Raw genomic sequence first — 16,480 nt, 5'->3', positions numbered from 1 at the left:
TGAAAAGCGATCCCCTTGCTTCTGCCCATTGTCCAATCACCGCATGCATGCACGCGACCCAATACGAACCATCACCGACCCTCCTTCTCCGACTCCGACCGTTGCCCTGAAACTCCGAGTCGGGTCGGGTCGGGTCGGTCGCCCGCCTCAGCAAGCAAAGCAAAAAGGCAAAGCAATCATCCCAGGACCGTCAAGGGCCGAAGACCAGGACTCGGGGAACCAAAGATCAGGGGGGGCCGGGGGGGGGGGGGACCGTCGGAATGGTACTACTAATACCCCCACTGTTCCTCATCGGCCACCTCGTAGTCCATGTTCTGATGGTCTCGACTCCCTTCCTGACGGTGCGGGTGCTGCCGGTGATGGTTGTTGTACTGACCGGGATGATCGCTCGTCGTCGGCGCCTGCTCCAGCTGGATGTGCACGTCCTTATCGCTGCTACTTGCCCCTGCTGCTGCTGCTGCTTCTTCTTCTTCTTCTGCTGCTGCTCCCGCGTCGTCATCCTTGTCCTTGTCATTGCCGTCCTCGTTGTCGGCAGGCACCGTGCCCCGTTGCTCGCGGTTCGTCGCACCTTCGGCTCCGCGATCGGTGGAGCTGCTCCCGGTGCGGGCGCCCGGGGTGGTGGACGCCGAGCCCGAGGCGCTGTTGGAGCTGGCCCAGGCGAGGTCGAGGGACGAGGAGGCGTCACCCAGACCGGGGATTTCCTTGTTTGCAAGAAGCACCGAATTGAAGAACTTTTCGGCCGTTTTGCGGTCTTTGAAGGTGATTTCGGTGGAGGACGGCGTTGTCTGGATGTCGGTAAACTCGCCGATGCCCTAAACGGCCCAACTGTTAGTCATGCAAAGGGGGATGGAAGAGAGGAAGGGGGGTGGGGGGGGGAAAGGCTTACAAAAAGGTATTGTCGTAGGGCCTCGTCCTTTTCGGGTACGGTAAAGTCCACTCCTGTGAGAATAACCTTCTTGGGCCGGTTGTCGAGTGTGTAGGCGGCATAGGCGGCATGGACATTGCCACGGCCGCGGAAGCTGCCCCGGTACGACCCGCGAGCCATATAAGGTGGTGCCGATCCCCGCCAGCCGCCTCTTCCGCGACCGTAACCGCCCCTGGGTGGCCACGGCGAAGGGGCGTCCATAGCGTCGGGATCGAGGCCCATCTGCCTTGCCTCTGCCTCGAGAGCTGCCAGCTGTGCGCGGAGCGCCTCCGTCTGGCTCATGGGCTTCTTCGAAGTGCCTTCGCCGTTTTCGGATTTGGTGCTGCTGTGCTTCCCCAGTTTCGCCTCCAGTTTCGCCTCCAGCTTTGCCTTCTCCTCTTGCTGCTTGGCAAGAAGCTCCTTTTGCCGTTTCTCGAGTTCCTCGCGCTGGCGTTCGAGCTCCTCTCTCCTCCGGGTCTTCTCCTCGAACGCCCTCTGCTTCTCTTCCTGCTTCCTGGCGAAGTCCTCCAAGTCTATATGGGACTGAGCGCCGGCGTCATGGCCATCCGCCCCGAACGACCCGTTGGCGTGTTTGACCTTCTTGGCCCCCGGTGGCCCTCCTGCTGTGGAGCCGGAAGCTGGAAGTGTCGACCCTTCGTCCTTGTACCAAAACACTTTGACAAAACGATTGTCAAATATCACTTTTGGTGACTGGTAAGCGGCATTGGCGGCGCTCCAGCTGTCGTACTTCACTATGGCCAATCGCTTGTATGGTTGCATCGAAACCTCGAGGATGTTGCCGAACTGCGAGAAGAACTGCCTGACTTGCGCCTCGTCAAAGTTCTCCTCCGGGATGTTCTCAACCACAATCGTCGACCGGGTCTTGTCAAATACGGGTCCGTCCGCGGAGAAGGGCGCCTTTTCGCCGCGTTTGTGACGGCTCGGTTGCTTGCCTCCTCTGGCTCTTTGCTGTTGGCCAAAGTCTGGGATAGATGGTTGCACCTGGTAAGGGTCGGGCGGATTGTAAACATCAGGCATGAGCGCATTGGTAGGGTCATATTCTGCGAGCTTGGTTAGTGGGACTCGCAACATTGTAGCAATGACGACGACGACGACAACAACAACAACAACGCACCTTCTACCGCCTGAGGCTGGGGCGGCGCCTGCAGGTTGCCGAAAGGGGGGCCAGGCACGGGAGGATAGACCGGGTCGTTGCTGTGAGCGAACGTGCAATTGGTCCCGCGAGGGCAGTATCCCTTCTTTTCCCAATCGCGGCACTTCTTCCTCTTCTTCGGGGGGAAGTGGCCCCGTGCGAGCTCAGGCATGGGGTGGCCGGCGGCTAAGCTCATCCCATACATGGCACCCATGCCGCCCTTTGGATCGAAGTATCCGACTGTCGAGGGGCCCGGGGGCACGTCTGTCGGAAACTGACCTGGAGGGGGGTATGGAGGGGCTCCCGGGGCACCGTTCCCGTAGTTGTTGTGCAGCTCGTTCGGCCCGGCCCCTCGTCCCCCTCGCCGAGCTTGCTTGAACGTCCTCCCGCCATAGCCACCGCCACCGCCACCATCTCTGCCATTCTGCGCGTTCGGATCATCCCAGTCGGTGTATGCCCGCTTCCTCGACCCGTTCGGAAACCGCGGCGGATAAGTAGTCGGGGCCCCGCCCATGGAGCCGTCATCGTAGTACAGGCCCGGATTGAGTTGACCGGCTGCACTGGGAGGCGGAAGAGCTGTGTTCTTGGGAGGTGGGGGAGGGGCGCCGGGCAGGTAGGAGCGGTATGCGATCGCCTCGAACACGTCGTTCACGAAAACGGGCGAGTCTGTATTAGAAGGTAAAGAAAGGAAACGCACGCTGGTAAGCTTGGGGAACTAATCGAAGGGAAATGGAGAGGAGGGAGGGAGGCCAACACCGCCACCGCCGCCGCAAGGAAACGCACCTTCTTTCAGGAAGTCGGGAATCTCGTCCTCGCAGAGCTTGCGCACGTCGTTGATGTCGCCATCGTGGCGCAAGAGGGCCAGGACGTAGTCGGCGAGCACGTCAGGGTCGGCATCGGATCTGGTAGTGAGATAGGTCGCCAGGGCGTCAGTGACACGGGCTCCGAGGCGCCAGGTTGCATGCATTAATACTTCTCACGGCGGGGAGGAACCTACGTATTCTCCAATCGTTTGACGATCCATGCTTTCAAGTGAGGAGTGTCCTCCTCGGGAAATAACATCTTTGTCTTCTTCGGCTGTGTCTTTGTATTGGGCTGCTCAAACGGAGGTATGGGGTATGGGGTACAAGAACCCGAGTTGCGCTGGTTCAAGAAGTTTCCGAGTTGGCGAAAATCGCTTTGGTCAGAGACGGCTTCCCAATGCTTGCCGCGTGGAGGGTTAAAGTTCGTTACACTTTTTCTTAATTCGTTCCCGTCGCGTCACCAAGAGCAGGGATCCCAGCAGTAAATTACGCGACTCGTACTTGGTTGTAATTTTACAGCAACAACAGCATGTGATATTCGACTACCTACCCCGAAATCAGCGAGATATATCCGGCGCAGTACAGTACCTTACGGAGTACCTGTATGTACGAATAAATCATAGCGTCCAGGTCTCCTACGACGATGCCTATTCGAGCACGGTAATCCTGCAACATCAGTTATATCTAGGCTTGTTTTTTTCCTCTATCCAGCCCATCTCTCTCTCTCGTCATACACAAAAACTACTACAAGTCAACTTATATGTATGTACAGTACGTACATACAGTACATAGGGTAGGTATACAACGTAACCGACGAGGGGCCAGGTATGTACATTACATGTAATCGGTACAAAAAAGTATGATACAACAGCCAGCCGACACACCATCACACCATCGCCCGTTTCCCCATCTTACATTCTTCCTTGATCCCTCGCCTCTCCCTTCAGCGCGCTGACGATGTCCTCTTCCGACATGTCCCGCTCCCCCGTCCTCAGCTTGGACGGGTCCTCCACGTTCAACAAGCCGCCCTCGGTCCAGGCCGTATCCTCGAACCTCCTGGGCCGGACGACCTTCTCGTCGACCCTGACCTTTCTCCCGCCCTTCCACGTCCTCTGGTACTCCGCCGGTCCCAGCACCCTCTCGTCTTCCTCGACGCCCTCCTCTCCTTCTCCTGCCGCCCCCTCGCCAAGCGCCACGCCGCCGTCCTCCCCCTGCCCCTGCCCCCGCTCCGCGACCGCCCGCCGGTCCGGCTGCTGCTGCTGCTGCTGCTGCTGCTGCCCAAAGATCTGCGCCTCCAGCCGCGAACCGGAGCGGTGCAGGGTCGTGACAGCCCGGACCGTCTTGGGGCAGTGCTCGTTGATGTACTCAAACTCGCGGCTCGCCTCGTGCGACCACAGCATCATCTGCTCGAGGTCCATGTACTCCTTGGCCAGCACGAGCAGGGTGTGGGCGATGGGGCGCGGCCGCTGCGGGTTCCGGCCGATCCGGCGCAGTTCCAGCGGCACCTGGTTCTTGACCTGGGCCTCGGCCCGCACCGCGTACCACCCCGTCCACTGCGGCATGAGCACCTTCTCGCAGACGGTGAAGGCCTCGCGCCACCTCTTGAGCCGGGCCAGCGCCTGCACGTGGTAGTTCCAGTTCTTGCTGTCGAGGTCGAAGCCGCGCTTGCGGACGGTGGCCACCAGGTTGAGCAGCCCCTCGGCATCTTGCTCTTCGAGGTAGAGGCGCTGCATGGTCTTGAGCGGGTCGCAGAGACGGAACCGCTGGGCGTAGATGACCCGCTTGGTGGTGGTTGACGGCCCCTTCGGGCCTGGGCGCTCCGGGTCGTCCGGGTTGAGGAAGGAGGACGCGGGCTGGTAACGTTCGGTGGCGCGTCTGAGGATGAGATCCCACGTCTCGCGGACGCGGTCGTACTTCTTCTCGAAGAAGTCGGCCAGCATGATCTGGTGGAGGAGCTTGAGCGGGATGGTCTCCTCGGAGCTGCGAGACGGGTACCGGGTGTTGTGAAGGCGGATGAGCTGCTGCACCGTGGCGTGCTCGCGCATCTGCGTCAGGATGAAGAGCACCTTGGAGTAGAGGTTGACGACGGAGCGAATATCGTCGGGCGATCCTTGGTCCTCTTGCTCCATCGCCTTGTAGAAGTTGCGCAGGACCTTCTTCAGGAAGTGGTCCCCGCTGAGGCCGAGCCGCTTGGTGTAGGGAAGCTGCTGCCATCGGCCCAGCGCGTCGATGACCTTGGTCATGCGCATCGCCGAGTGCGGGAAGTTCATGCTGGCCATCAGCTCGTTGGTCTTGAGCGCCATGTGCGGCTCCCCGCTGTTGATGAAGGCCGCCATGAGAAGGACGTAGTGGTCAGCCGTGGGCTCAAACACGCCTTCGCGGTGGGCGACTCGGAGCAGATGCATGGCATGATGCGACTGGCGGGCATAGAGCAGGGCCAGCAAGAGTTGACTGTAGGTCTCGTGGTTATAAGGTATCCCTTGGGCCGACATGAACTCCAGTAGCCGGTTAACCGTGGACAAGTCCCGTCGCTTGGCGTGATGCTGGAGAAGCGCGTTCCAGAGCATGGTATAATTGCCCGGCAAATTTCGCTTCTTGGTTACGCTGACGCAGAGCTTCTCGGCCTCGGCGAACCGGTCGTTTTGGCAGTATGCTTCGACCAGTGCCCTGATCATGGCCGACGTCGGCTGGATGTTACGGTCCCGCGCCAGTTGGTAGAGCTCGAGGGCGAACTGCAGATCGCCGCGGAACCCGGCCATGCCCATCATGGTGCCAAAGGTGTAGTCATCCGGTTCGAGCTCATTGCAGATGTAGGAAAAGAGCTCGATGGCCCCTCCATAGTCACCCGCCTTGGTGTAGGCATTCAACAAGATGTTCCACTGCCTCATCGTCGGCGGCTCGCCAGTCCTTTCGGAGGCGTCCGTCATCACCTGACGCGCGGCGTCGGGGTCGCCCCTGACAGCATGGGCTTGCATGAGCGTCCTGATGAACTTTGGGTCGTTCTCGACCTTGCCGCCGTAGTGCTTGGAAAACTCCCCGGCGAGGCGCATGATGGACTTGACGTCGCCGCGTCCGCCATAGAAGGACATGAACTTGTGGTACGCTCTTTCGTCCAAACGCCCGAAGCTGCGGTACCAATCCTCCAGCAGTTGCTCCATCCCCACTACATTATGCGGGAAGTAGACGTCGATCATGACTCGCAGGACGGATTCGGCCACGCGCACGCCAGGGAGCGCCCTGTATTTTCGGTACAAGTCGTTGGCGAGCCGCTTCTGATCCTGCTCCGCGTTGAGAATGATGAAGCGCTCGTAAGAAAGCGGATCTCCGGTCTTGTGCAGCATAAACACTACATCGGACGGTCGGAACGAGTGGAGCGAGTATCTGACGACGTGTTTGAGAAAGGAGTCGACAAGCGCGGTACGCTGGGGCAGGCTTTCGGGGTCGTTCTCGAGATACTTATACAGCTCCTTTACTTTGGCCTCGAAGTTGGTCGTTGCCGCCAGGATCGGGTATCCAGATCCGCCAGTAGGCGGTGATCTTATGGTCTGCTCGGCCCCCGAGTCGGTATCTTGCATGGCAGCAGACTGCTCTGCGTTTTCGGGAGCCGGCGGACTCTGATGTGCTTCGCTCCCGTCATGTACGGCATCGCGGCCAGCTGATGAGTCAACCTGAGTTTCGTTTTCAGGCACGGTTGCAGACAAGGACGGCGTCACGATTTCCTGCATACTCGAAGTTTCGATCCGGGGTCCCTTCTCACCCGCCCGGGCTGACACTGCGTCGGTCTGCGACTCCGTCGATTCAGGAAGTGCTTCTGGCTCTTGCCGTGCCGTTGGATCCGTCCCCGACTCGGTGTCCCCCCTTTGCGCTGGCTCCCGCTCCCCGCCTTGATCCGCATCCTGTAGGTGCGACGGTTCGACAGGTTCCGAAGACGTAGGAGCCGGCGGCTCATACGGGGGTTCATCGGCGCCTTTGATGCCATAGTAGATCTCCCACGCCTCCAGGACCAGGTTCCACGACGAGAGCTCAAACCCGTAGGCCGCAATGTAATCCAAAGCCCCACCGAAGCCGCGCTGCTCCATGGCCGTCCTGAAGATGTCCATGGCCTCTGGTACCTTATGCAGCGTGAGCTGCGCCTTGACCGCCGCACGGACAAGCTCCTCGGTCCATTCGTCGACGGCGTACTTGGAGAAGAGATCGTTGACCCTCCATGCTTCGATTGGTCGGGTCGATGCCGATATGGCGAGTAACACGTCCGTCGTAAACTCGTCCCTCGAACTCGGGTCCAGTCTCATGTATTGCTGGAAGATCTGGTCGTAGGCGCCGACCCGTTCCGAGTGGAGCAGGTTCCGTAGAATACGGGCGGCCGCGACGCCGTCTTGGGCTTCCTCGGCCTCCTCGGCCTCGTGTGGGATGTCTTGTATTGCGCCTTCACCGTCATGGTCCTGCCTTTCCTCATCAACCTCCTCATCCGGCTCCACTAACGCGTCGGGATCCTCAGCGGCAGCTTGGGGATTGGGGGACTGGTCAGACCGCCGGGAGACGGAGGACGTGAACAGGCGAGACATGTGGCTCCGCGGCCGTGAGCCGGATTCGAGTCGTACCGGGCGGATCGGGTAGGGCCTGCGCAGAAGGGCGGCGGTTCCGCTGGGGTACAGGAAGTCGAGGAGGAGGCCCGACGCCGTCATGGTTTCGACTCTCTTGTCGGACATGGCCGGCGTGGTCCGGATTTTCGATTCGCCGGGGGACTGGCGCACGAGGGCCTGGCAGGCATCAAGTAGCTCGAGCTCGGAGGCGCCATGGTGGTGCCAGAAGGAGGTGTGGAGCTTGCGGCGGCTTTGCAAACAGGATCTGGCAGAAGGGACAACTCGCTGGAGGCTGTTGCTGCACGGCTCGATGCTCGTCGCCGTCCTCTCGAGCATTGCGGAAAGAGGATACGGCAAGGGCGGCGCAGGATGCACTCAATCCTTGAAGTCGACACACACAGAGGGCTCTAGGTGGGCCTGTCACCGTGGCATGATCCGCAGCGAGTTCCCCCGCGGCGGCTGCTATGTGGCTCGATGGAGAGACGCGTGAAAATGCGCACCCGCGCCGAGGATCATAGCGGATCGATCGTAGCGCTCGAGAGGGTGCCGCAACGCAGTGCGCCGCCCCGAAGCTCCCTGGCGTGTGCGTCAATGGACCGGTGCCCGCTTGTCGAGAAACAAAAAAAAAAAAAAAAAAAAAAAAAAGACCGACCTCTGGCGCTGGCGGAGGGCGGCGAGTGGTCGGTGTCGGGGGAGTACAAGCCGGGAGCTGTTGCAACTCCTCCGCAAGGTCCGGACAAAACCGAAACTCGAAATTTTGGGCCGGGCCGTGGCGTGGTGGAGTGCCGAGATTGGGGTCGTACGAGCCGTTGGCAGAATTCGGAGCTTGGTACGGAGGGGTTACAGCACTAAGTTCAGTCAATTTAGCGTACGGATTACCTCAGGTAGGTACAGCACCTAGTATTCCGTACTGTAATCCGAAACTATTCCGCACACAGCTCTCTCCTCCGTACCACGACTTCGTGCGTATCATACCTTAGTGTACATACATACATGCCGAAAAATTACGCCACACCGCCCCGCCCCGGGGCCAGAACTGCTGTGGGGCTGGAAGCTCATGTGGGTCTCGCATTCTCTCTGCATGACCTTCTTGCATCCGCCTCTGGTAGGTGCAAGTGCACTCAGAGCACGAAGGCACGGCCTCTGCTCGTTAATTCTTCTCGACCTGGTCCTGAATTCGATGCCAGCAACCATCGATTTCAGATGAAGGGAAACAACCAAAAAGACGTAGCTTTCCCTGGAACTCTTATTTCCCTTTTTATTCCCAACCTGTTTGATTCATTTTTCTTCTTTCGTGCCTCGTGTGGGGGACTTGACTTGATACACCTGGTATTTTTTTCTATTTGCAGGAAACAACGAATTGTCGAACCCTAGGAAACACGACACTTTTCGATCTCGCGCAGCACCTTCCAGAGAAAATCGACCTCGAGCCCGAATTCGGGGTCCTCTCCGTGGTACATACCGTCGTACGCCTGTTGATCCCCCCGGGGCCCGCTTGCCGTCATTTTGGCGATCTCTCCCTGCCGCAGGCCCCGGAGACAGCGCAGGACAGCGTCGGCGTACAGTTCGCCGACCTCGGACGGTAGCTCGGTCGCGGCAGCCTCCAGCATCTTGTTCACCGTGTCTCTGACCGGCTTCCCTTTCTCGTGGAAGACGTTCACGGGCTCCCAAAAAGCAATCTCCAGGAGCATGACGCCCATGCTATACACGTCGTCGGACCGCTTGTAGCGCCTCAGTGCGCCGCTCGAAAACTCGGCCGGGAGGTACAGCTCCGGAGACTCCTCGTTGTGGCGGAAACCTTCGGAGAAGAGGTTCAGCGTCGTCCCGCGTTTGTTGTCGTCAGGCCGCGAGTACTGGAAGCCGATCAGGAATGGCTCGTCGAGCCGGAGCTTGCCGCCGTGCTTGTCGCGGAAGAAGACCACCTGGTGACTGCTCAGGTTGCGGTGCAGCCACTTGCTGCACTGGAGCTGGTACAGGGCGTTTGCGAGCCGGCGCGCCAGCCCGAACCGAGTGCCCAGGCTGGGGACCGTGCCCGGCTTCTCGCTGTCGAACGAGGCCTGGAGCAGGCTGTGCAGCGTGACGGGCTCGGCCTGCTCGTCGGCCCACTCGGGAAATAGGGAGACGAAGCCGACGATGTCAGTGTCATCCTCGCCCTCGAGCCCCTTCGTGTTGATGTAGCCCAGACAGTCGAGCACCCTGTAGTCGGCTGCGTCTGCCATGGTGCTGGTCTTGTGCAGCAGCTGGGCAATGGCGTCGCGCCGGCGCTCGAGGTCGACCTGCTCAATGGCGAACCGCGTAGTGGTCAGCGTCGCATTCCGCCATTCCACCATGACCCGCCTCGCCGGCTCCGCACCCGTGCTGTAGGTTGCGATGCTGACCGGCCAGTGCACCTCTTCTTTGGTCTTGGCTGGCACCTGGTAGCCTCGGACGAGGTCGGTGGACAGCCTGTAGCTTCTCGGCTCGGCCCAGGCCTGCCCGTCTTCCCCTGCTCCTGCTCCTGGTTTCGCGCCTTCCGGAGGGTCCATTTCGAGACAGAGCTGCTTGACACGCGCTGATGCCTTGAGGACGCCGGGCTGGGCACTGGTGTGTTGTTCGCCCTCGGCAAGGGCCTTCAGCAGAGACTCGAGCTCTTTCGGAAGCTGATACTTGACCAAGACGCCCGCCGAAACCGCCTTGGCATACTGGACCTTCTGGGGAAGGGTAAGCACTTTTTCCAGCGAGTCGTTCAACCCGCTCAGTTTCTGAATGAGACTCTCAACGAGGCCCTTGTCCGTCAGCACGTAGATGACGTGCTTGGTGAACACCTTGGTGCCAGACCAAGCCCTGCTGAGCCCGGCTGCTGCTCTCTCGCGTCGGCTGCTTGAGGCGGCCGGATCCGAGGAGCTCTACTTCTCACCCAAGCTGTACTTCTCGGCTGTCTCGCGGAACTCGTTCAGGACCGACGATATCGCCCGGAGCAGGTCGCAGATGAGCTTGTTCGCCGTCTCGACCTGGACGATGTCACTCAGGCCCCCGTCTTTTATCGTCCCGTCGGCCGAGTCCAAAGATTTGGGAGCCCCCGTCTTCTCGTCGAGAAACCCCAACGTCCGGCCCCAAACCTCGAACCTGACGCGCTCGACCCGCATCTGGACATTCCAGAGTTGCGACTCGGTGTTCAGCTCGATGGCCTCACTGACCACTTCGTAGACCGAGTAGCACGTGGTGAAGACGCTCCATGCCGTCGATACTAAGTCCATCGTCGGATGTTTCCTTGGGCATCCGAGGGTTTCCTGGCGAGCTCAAAAGCAGAACTTGGCTACGTGGTCTTGTGCGGGCAATTGTGCGGCCGAGAGAGAGAGACGAGGAGGAGGCTGATGACGCCAAGGAACCAATTCATTGGATCGTCTCTGATGCACCCGAACCGCGCTGTTGTCCACTTGTTGGGCCCCAAATCGGAGCAGGGCGACAACCCCACCCTTTCCGGCCCCCAACACCAACATGTTCAGACGATAGGGCTCACCGATGTTGATATACCCTTCATGCTGGTTGTTTATGCGTTCTGAAGGACCAGGAAAATATGAGTCTCTTCCAAGATCTTCCGCCGCCGTCGTCCAAAGGATTGGGTCTCTTTGGCGACGAGGGCCATCCTGACAAGACGACTTTGGAATGGGCTCTAAACCTAAGCGTATTCACCTCCCGGAGGCCGTTCTCGCATGTGGCCGAAACTCTAGGGCGTCGCAAGCCAGCCATTCTCAGGGTATGGGGTACTCTCACGGCCAGCAAACCCGCGCATGGAGACGGCGTGGCGGACGGCATGCCGGAGTACGTTGTGCACATTCAGAGCCATGACGACTCAGAGAACATCGACCTATGCCAGCCTCGCTGGTATGAGTCTCGACAGACCATCGAGTACCCTTCGGTGACCTTCGCCGAGGCAAGGCAACACGATAGTTATCTGCTCAACCGGCTATCGATCTATAATGACTGGAGGCCTATAGTTCGTGTTGTCCGGTACCCTGTGGAACCTGAGCCGGGAATTACGAGCCTGGTACCCGTCTGCTTTTGTCTCTTCGACAAGACGCACATGCCCGGTGTGCTTCGAGACGAAACTGACGCCATCATAGAAGGGGTAGACCTACACAATGGAAAAGTGAGCGACGCCGCGATGGTCGCGGGCCTCAATCGCTATATCGCTTGCCTCAAGGGGGAGGGACCGGAAGAAACTCCGTCTCCCAACCAGACATTGCCAGCTAGTGCGGGAGGTCAGCCAGCAGGACAAACGGGTGACTGCCATGCTGCTCCCATTCCGAGGGGTCGCCTCAGGCGGCAGCTTCGACGACATGGGTGCATCGGGCCGCAGACGCCGATGAAAGGAGAGAGCCAAATTGTCCCTGTGCCCGAGCAAGGCGGGAACCTGGTCATCCCTGTCCGGCCCATACCTGCTGTCGCCAGTGCTGTCGTGCGCGGTCGGAGGAGGCGGCAGTACAAGAGACACGGCCTCGACCTCCGCCAGGTCGAAGCTTCTCCAAGGATTCCCATCCGTCCTCATGCCAAGGCCGCCGTTGACGCGGAGAAGGATGTCGCCGTCGCTACCGGTGCAAAGCTGAGCCCTGACATGCTTCCCTCCCTTCCGGGTGGAACAAGGCTTGGCCCGGAGGCTTTCTCTGCCCTGATAGATAAGCAGCCCGTCATTTGGCTCGAGACGCCCAATCCCAAAGAGTTTGACTCAGAACTCCTCGTCCTCCCCATTCACTATGACAACGGCGACAGGCGGAGGCTCGGGTACCTTGTGCTTCCCAAGGAGAGCATTCTCGTCTGGGTAGACGAGTCGTGGGTGAACTACATTTCATCCAACGGAACGGACTTCTGGGTGGAGAGGCTTTTTGTTTTGGACAGTTCGAGCACCTCCGGCTCTCGGCAATTGGTACAGTATTGGTATAAGTTCCTCCCGGAGTAAGTTCTTCTTCCTGGAAAGCATGAGACAGAGAGAGAAAGAGAGAGACGATGCTGACGGATCATCCAGGGTTGTTGACGAATTCATCGACGGGCTTCAGCCCTCCGCCTTGGCCAGGGACGGGGTTGGCGATGTCGAGCTGGCTTTGCGGACATCGCTCCAAACACCACCACTGGTGTTTCCTGATTTGGAGCTGGGAGCTCTCGCCAGTGTGAGGATGACGTTGGCCATCTGCTTGCTACTGGAGGAGTGTCACTGACGCCAGGGCCATCCTAGACGAAGGAACACTTGAAGATCTGGTCGGCCCTGGGCACAGATCTAGACGATGTCAGAGGGCTTGACACCTCGCGCTTCCTCAAGTGGAATATGGCACTATCCGATAACTGGCCTTACCAAAGGCTTGAGGAACTAAAAGACCTGCTTGACAGAGGTATGGGCGCGATCGATGACGGGGCCCCCAGTCCCGAGTCCCGGGTCGACTATATGAGGGAACAGGTATGCTGAAGCAAACACCAGCCCGCTCAGAGACTTAGCCCCATTAACCCATCATTACTGCAAACAGTTCTTCTACGGCTCGCGTTACTTCGGTTTCATTCCCCAGGTCTTTCAGGAGCAAGCCTTCGAGTCCATTGCCAGAATGGCAGCCGATGAGCGCCATAAGATTGCGTCGGGAACCCACGCCACTTTGCAACTGGGACTCTGTCTCTTGTCCGGTTTCGGCGTCGACCGAGACATCCACAAGGGCCTCGAGTTGGTGTTTGAGGCGGCGGACAAGGGAAACCACAGAGCCCGGGCTGTTATTGGGAGATTCCTGTGGTCGTTCGGCAACTACACCGAGAGTACACCCGTTGACTGGGTAATTGAGCAAGCAATGCAATACTCCTACTGGGCGATAGAGGAGCTGGGCAGAGCGGGCCAGCGATTTTATAGCGAAGCAGTCAAGCGTGCTGCATTCTTGGCCGCGACGGCTATTAGTCGCGTCGGATATGGCCCGGGTTACTTTGTGGAATCTCGATTTGATCTCTTCGACCCCAACGCGTTGGAGGAACAAATCAAGAAAGAATTCGGGCCTGCGAATGGCAGGGCTGAATCTCCAGCACCGGATGGACCAACGCTCGAAGCTCCTACCAGAGATTCCGTCAATTCTCCCACCCGGGACACTAACTCTGCCGACCCATATCCCTTGCAGCACGAGCAGACCATGCCTGGGCAACCGAATGTGCTCGAGGACGGCCAGGTCGCGGATGAGATGCAGTTACAGCCGGCAGACTTCTTTGACGCCGCAATGCGTTTCGTGTGTTGCTACGGCCTCCTGGAAACCCTTCCCGTTCTCCTCCGGGAGCAACCGCGGCTGGCGCCTGACTTGGGCCCTGAGACGTACATTCCTCTGGCACTCGCGGCCGGCCAGGGCGAAGTAGCACTGGCGTTGCTGGGGTCAGAAAATGAGATCACCAAGGAGACAAATCCTTATCTCCTTTTCCAGCTTCACCACCTGCCGCCTCAGCAAGTCGGGCCAGTTGCTGGAGCTATTGTCAGCAGGGGTTTCGATCCCAACGAGAAAGTCGAACTTCATAGAGATTCACGGTTTACCAATGACCGTCTCTCCGTCTTCTTAGATCCGGTTCTTGATCATCGAATCCATCCCCTAGATGGCTCCTCGCGGCACTGGTTGCCCGAGATTCGGGGCCGGTCGCTCACTCCACTGCGATGGGCCATCTACCACGGCAATGAGCATGTTGTGGGTGCTCTCCTGGATCTCGGGGCCGAATTCGCACGGTTGCCCGACGTCGACAGGTGCGTGGCCCACGGCGGACCGGTGGATAGGTTGGAAACAGCAGCATTCACCGTCGCCGTACTCGAAGAACCTTGCCTCAACTTGAACATTCTCGAGATGTTCTTCCAACGCCATGGCGATCAACCCGGGAGGGCCGTCTTCGCCGAGACGCCGCTGGGTTTGATAGCCATGGAACCCGACTGCCCCGAAAGGCGGCTCAGGTTCTTGGGCCCCGGTGGCGAGACGGATAACCTAGAGCGGGTGCTGTCGCTGCTGAGGAGGCATCAGCCCGACTCGGACGCGCAGCTGTTCTGGGCAGCGGCCATGAATGGCCACGAGGACATCGTGCGCTACCTCATCAAGGGCGGAGTCGATATTGAGCTGCGATACAACGGACAGACCCCGCTGCACACGGCTGTCCTTCACGGTCAGAAGGGGGTGTTTGACCTGCTCGTCAAGAACGGCGCCGAGGTCCGCGCTCTAACCTCGGACAAGGGCATGTCCATGATGCATCTGCTTCTTTGGAAACCCAAGCCCGTGGGCGTCGAGCTGTACATGATCAATAAGCTTTACCGACGGCTGCGCAGCGTTGCAGGCGGCAGCGGTAACTTTGGCAGAAAGGTCCAGCCCATCCACCTCGCCGCCCTGAACTCGCGTGTCGCAGCGCTGGAGCGGCTGCTAGAGCTAGGCGCGGACCCCACCGTCCCTATGGAGGAGGACATCATGCCTTGGGCCCGCGGCTGCTTCAGACACGAGGGCTGGGAGCCGCCAGAAACACTAAAGCGGGACCGCTCCGAGGAAGGCAGCCTCTTGGCAACTCCCATATCCCTCAAGGGCCTCACACCCGCTGGTATCATCCTCTCCAGATACGACATCATGCCGCCAAAGGATCTTCTGGCCATGCTGCGAATTCTCGTCTTGTCGACGTCGTTCCCGGTCACCCTCTCTCGGCTTTACACGCGCCCGTCACTGAAGCAAACCATCTTTCACCTGCTCGCCTGTCGTAAGTACCTTTAAGTTTCGCAACCCACACTCCAAGATCGAGGACGGTTCCTCCTGCCCTTACCTACCCCTCTCTCTCTCTCTTTCTCTCTCTCTTCCTTTCTTTTGCACAGATGACCTATCAGAATGCAAGAGGAGCGAAGGACGGCCGACTGAGTTGGAGAATGAATTTATAGACTTTCCCCTTACCGAAACCGGGATTCTCGAGCACCTCCTAGACGGCCTGGCCTTGCACCTCCCCTCCGGGCCCGGGAAGGCCAACGGCGCCGACCGTCAGACGCTCATCAACCTACCCGACGCCGACGGCGACACGCCGCTGCACTACGCGGCGCTCTTCAGTGGCAGCCGCAACACGCGCGCCGTCGACCGGCTGCTTTCGCTCGGCGCGGACCCGACGGCGAGGAACTTGTTTGGCATGACCCCCGGGGTCATCAGGGCCCGGTATCTCGCTTGGAAGGGGGCGGCGGCGGCGGAGGACGCTGTGCTCCGGTCTGTGACCGGGAAGGGTGGTAATGGCGCGAGGGCCAGCTACGGTGACGGGGGGAAGTGGGGAAGCAAGCTGGTGCAGTTTGGGATTCCGTTATCGCCGAAGGAGCGGTTCGCCGCGGCGGGCGATTCTTCCTCTGACGAGGCCGGCGGGGAAGGACAAGGCGGCGGCGGCGGCGGCGATGACCCGGGTGTGCGATGGTCGACGAGGTATTGGGGCGGGCGCACGGCGTCGTGTATGCGACTGCAGGAGCTGAGCGGGGAGGATGGGGAGCCGGACAGGATCAAGATGATGGGGCAGCTGCTGCGTGGCGCGCGGGTCAGGGAGGTCTGGGACTTGCATGCCGGCAGGTGGGTGAGGTTTGAGAGGGAGATGATGGTGCAGTTGGTGACCGAGGCGGATATACAAGTGGACTTTGCGAGGGAGGTTCGGACGGGATAGGGAGGCAATCATCATCATCACCACCTTGAGTGTTGAAGAATGTAACGGAAGGGGTAGCTTACTCTCGTTTAGCCCCCCCAATCGCGGGGGCGCAGGAGGAAACACGGGGATCGACCCGCACGAGTAGCAGCTTTTCGGTCATTACCTCAATCTCTCAATCACCACACCACTGAGTCTTCTCCCCTGACATACTCTCTAACCTTCATCACATGTTGTGTCCCATCCGCAACTTGCACATTAAATATGTAAAACTCGTCGGAGGTTTGGTACGGTCTGATATCGTCTTTTCGGATGCTAGGCCCTCAGTTCTCCTCAGACAAGTATGGGAGCACGATAGCTCTACCGCCCCCCCTCGCTCCCCCCCCCCCCCCCCAAAAAAAAAAAAAAAAAAAAAAAAAAA

The 16,480-nt window shown here is 59.4% G+C and overlaps 5 protein-coding genes across 5 annotated transcripts; 2 read left to right on the top strand and 3 right to left on the bottom strand.

Annotated features, from left to right (window-relative positions):
• Positions 1–213: 213 nt before the first annotated feature.
• On the bottom strand, positions 214–3,268 carry MYCTH_2298801 (uncharacterized protein). The gene is made up of 5 exons (XM_003660404.1): positions 3,055–3,268; positions 2,841–2,959; positions 2,040–2,723; positions 887–1,965; positions 214–812 (listed from the first exon to the last, which is right to left on the bottom strand). The coding sequence occupies exons 1-5, from the start codon at positions 3,117–3,119 to the stop codon at positions 270–272; spliced, it is 2,490 nt and encodes an 829-aa protein (XP_003660452.1). The 5' UTR covers positions 3,120–3,268; the 3' UTR covers positions 214–269.
• Positions 3,269–3,714: 446 nt separating this feature from the next.
• Positions 3,715–8,096, bottom strand: MYCTH_2298800 (uncharacterized protein). The gene has a single exon (XM_003660403.1). The coding sequence runs from the start codon at positions 7,777–7,779 to the stop codon at positions 3,772–3,774; it is 4,008 nt and encodes a 1,335-aa protein (XP_003660451.1). The 5' UTR covers positions 7,780–8,096; the 3' UTR covers positions 3,715–3,771.
• A 2,002-nt stretch (positions 8,097–10,098) lies between these two features.
• On the bottom strand, positions 10,099–10,814 carry MYCTH_2298799 (uncharacterized protein). The gene has a single exon (XM_003660402.1). The coding sequence runs from the start codon at positions 10,677–10,679 to the stop codon at positions 10,329–10,331; it is 351 nt and encodes a 116-aa protein (XP_003660450.1). The 5' UTR covers positions 10,680–10,814; the 3' UTR covers positions 10,099–10,328.
• Positions 10,815–12,642, top strand: MYCTH_2298798 (uncharacterized protein). The gene is made up of 2 exons (XM_003660401.1): positions 10,815–12,375; positions 12,446–12,642. Exons 1-2 carry the CDS (start codon positions 11,000–11,002, stop codon positions 12,633–12,635), a joined length of 1,566 nt encoding a protein of 521 aa, XP_003660449.1. The 5' UTR covers positions 10,815–10,999; the 3' UTR covers positions 12,636–12,642.
• Positions 12,643–12,753: 111 nt separating this feature from the next.
• On the top strand, positions 12,754–16,305 carry MYCTH_2298796 (uncharacterized protein). The gene is made up of 3 exons (XM_003660400.1): positions 12,754–12,871; positions 12,939–15,153; positions 15,329–16,305. Exons 1-3 carry the CDS (start codon positions 12,809–12,811, stop codon positions 16,078–16,080), a joined length of 3,030 nt encoding a protein of 1,009 aa, XP_003660448.1. The 5' UTR covers positions 12,754–12,808; the 3' UTR covers positions 16,081–16,305.
• Positions 16,306–16,480: the final 175 nt, after the last annotated feature.

Source organism: Thermothelomyces thermophilus, chromosome 1 (assembly GCF_000226095.1).
Source record: "Thermothelomyces thermophilus ATCC 42464 chromosome 1, complete sequence".
NCBI classification, from domain to species: Eukaryota; Fungi; Ascomycota; class Sordariomycetes; order Sordariales; family Chaetomiaceae; genus Thermothelomyces; species Thermothelomyces thermophilus.
Note: the sequence above shows the minus strand (reverse complement) of the source record. Positions and strands in the feature narration are given on the sequence as shown.

What these genes read in the sequence shown, in the direction of transcription:
- MYCTH_2298798 (XM_003660401.1), top strand. Translation starts at nt 11,000, where the DNA reads ATGAGTCTCTTCCAAGATCTTCCGCCGCCGTCGTCCAAAGGATTGGGT. An exon ending in TGGTATAAGTTCCTCCCGGA is followed by an intron (nt 12,376 to 12,445) that starts GTAAGTTCTTCT and finishes CGGATCATCCAG; the next exon opens with GGTTGTTGACGAATTCATCG.
- MYCTH_2298801 (XM_003660404.1), bottom strand. Translation starts at nt 3,119, where the DNA reads ATGTTATTTCCCGAGGAGGACACTCCTCACTTGAAAGCATGGATCGTC. An exon ending in TCCCGACTTCCTGAAAGAAG is followed by an intron (nt 2,724 to 2,840) that starts GTGCGTTTCCTT and finishes CTTCTAATACAG; the next exon opens with ACTCGCCCGTTTTCGTGAAC. An exon ending in CCAGCCTCAGGCGGTAGAAG is followed by an intron (nt 1,966 to 2,039) that starts GTGCGTTGTTGT and finishes CCAAGCTCGCAG; the next exon opens with AATATGACCCTACCAATGCG.
- MYCTH_2298800 (XM_003660403.1), bottom strand. Translation starts at nt 7,779, where the DNA reads ATGCTCGAGAGGACGGCGACGAGCATCGAGCCGTGCAGCAACAGCCTC.
- MYCTH_2298796 (XM_003660400.1), top strand. Translation starts at nt 12,809, where the DNA reads ATGGGCGCGATCGATGACGGGGCCCCCAGTCCCGAGTCCCGGGTCGAC. An exon ending in TCGACTATATGAGGGAACAG is followed by an intron (nt 12,872 to 12,938) that starts GTATGCTGAAGC and finishes TACTGCAAACAG; the next exon opens with TTCTTCTACGGCTCGCGTTA. An exon ending in CTTTCACCTGCTCGCCTGTC is followed by an intron (nt 15,154 to 15,328) that starts GTAAGTACCTTT and finishes ATGAATTTATAG; the next exon opens with ACTTTCCCCTTACCGAAACC.
- MYCTH_2298799 (XM_003660402.1), bottom strand. Translation starts at nt 10,679, where the DNA reads ATGGACTTAGTATCGACGGCATGGAGCGTCTTCACCACGTGCTACTCG.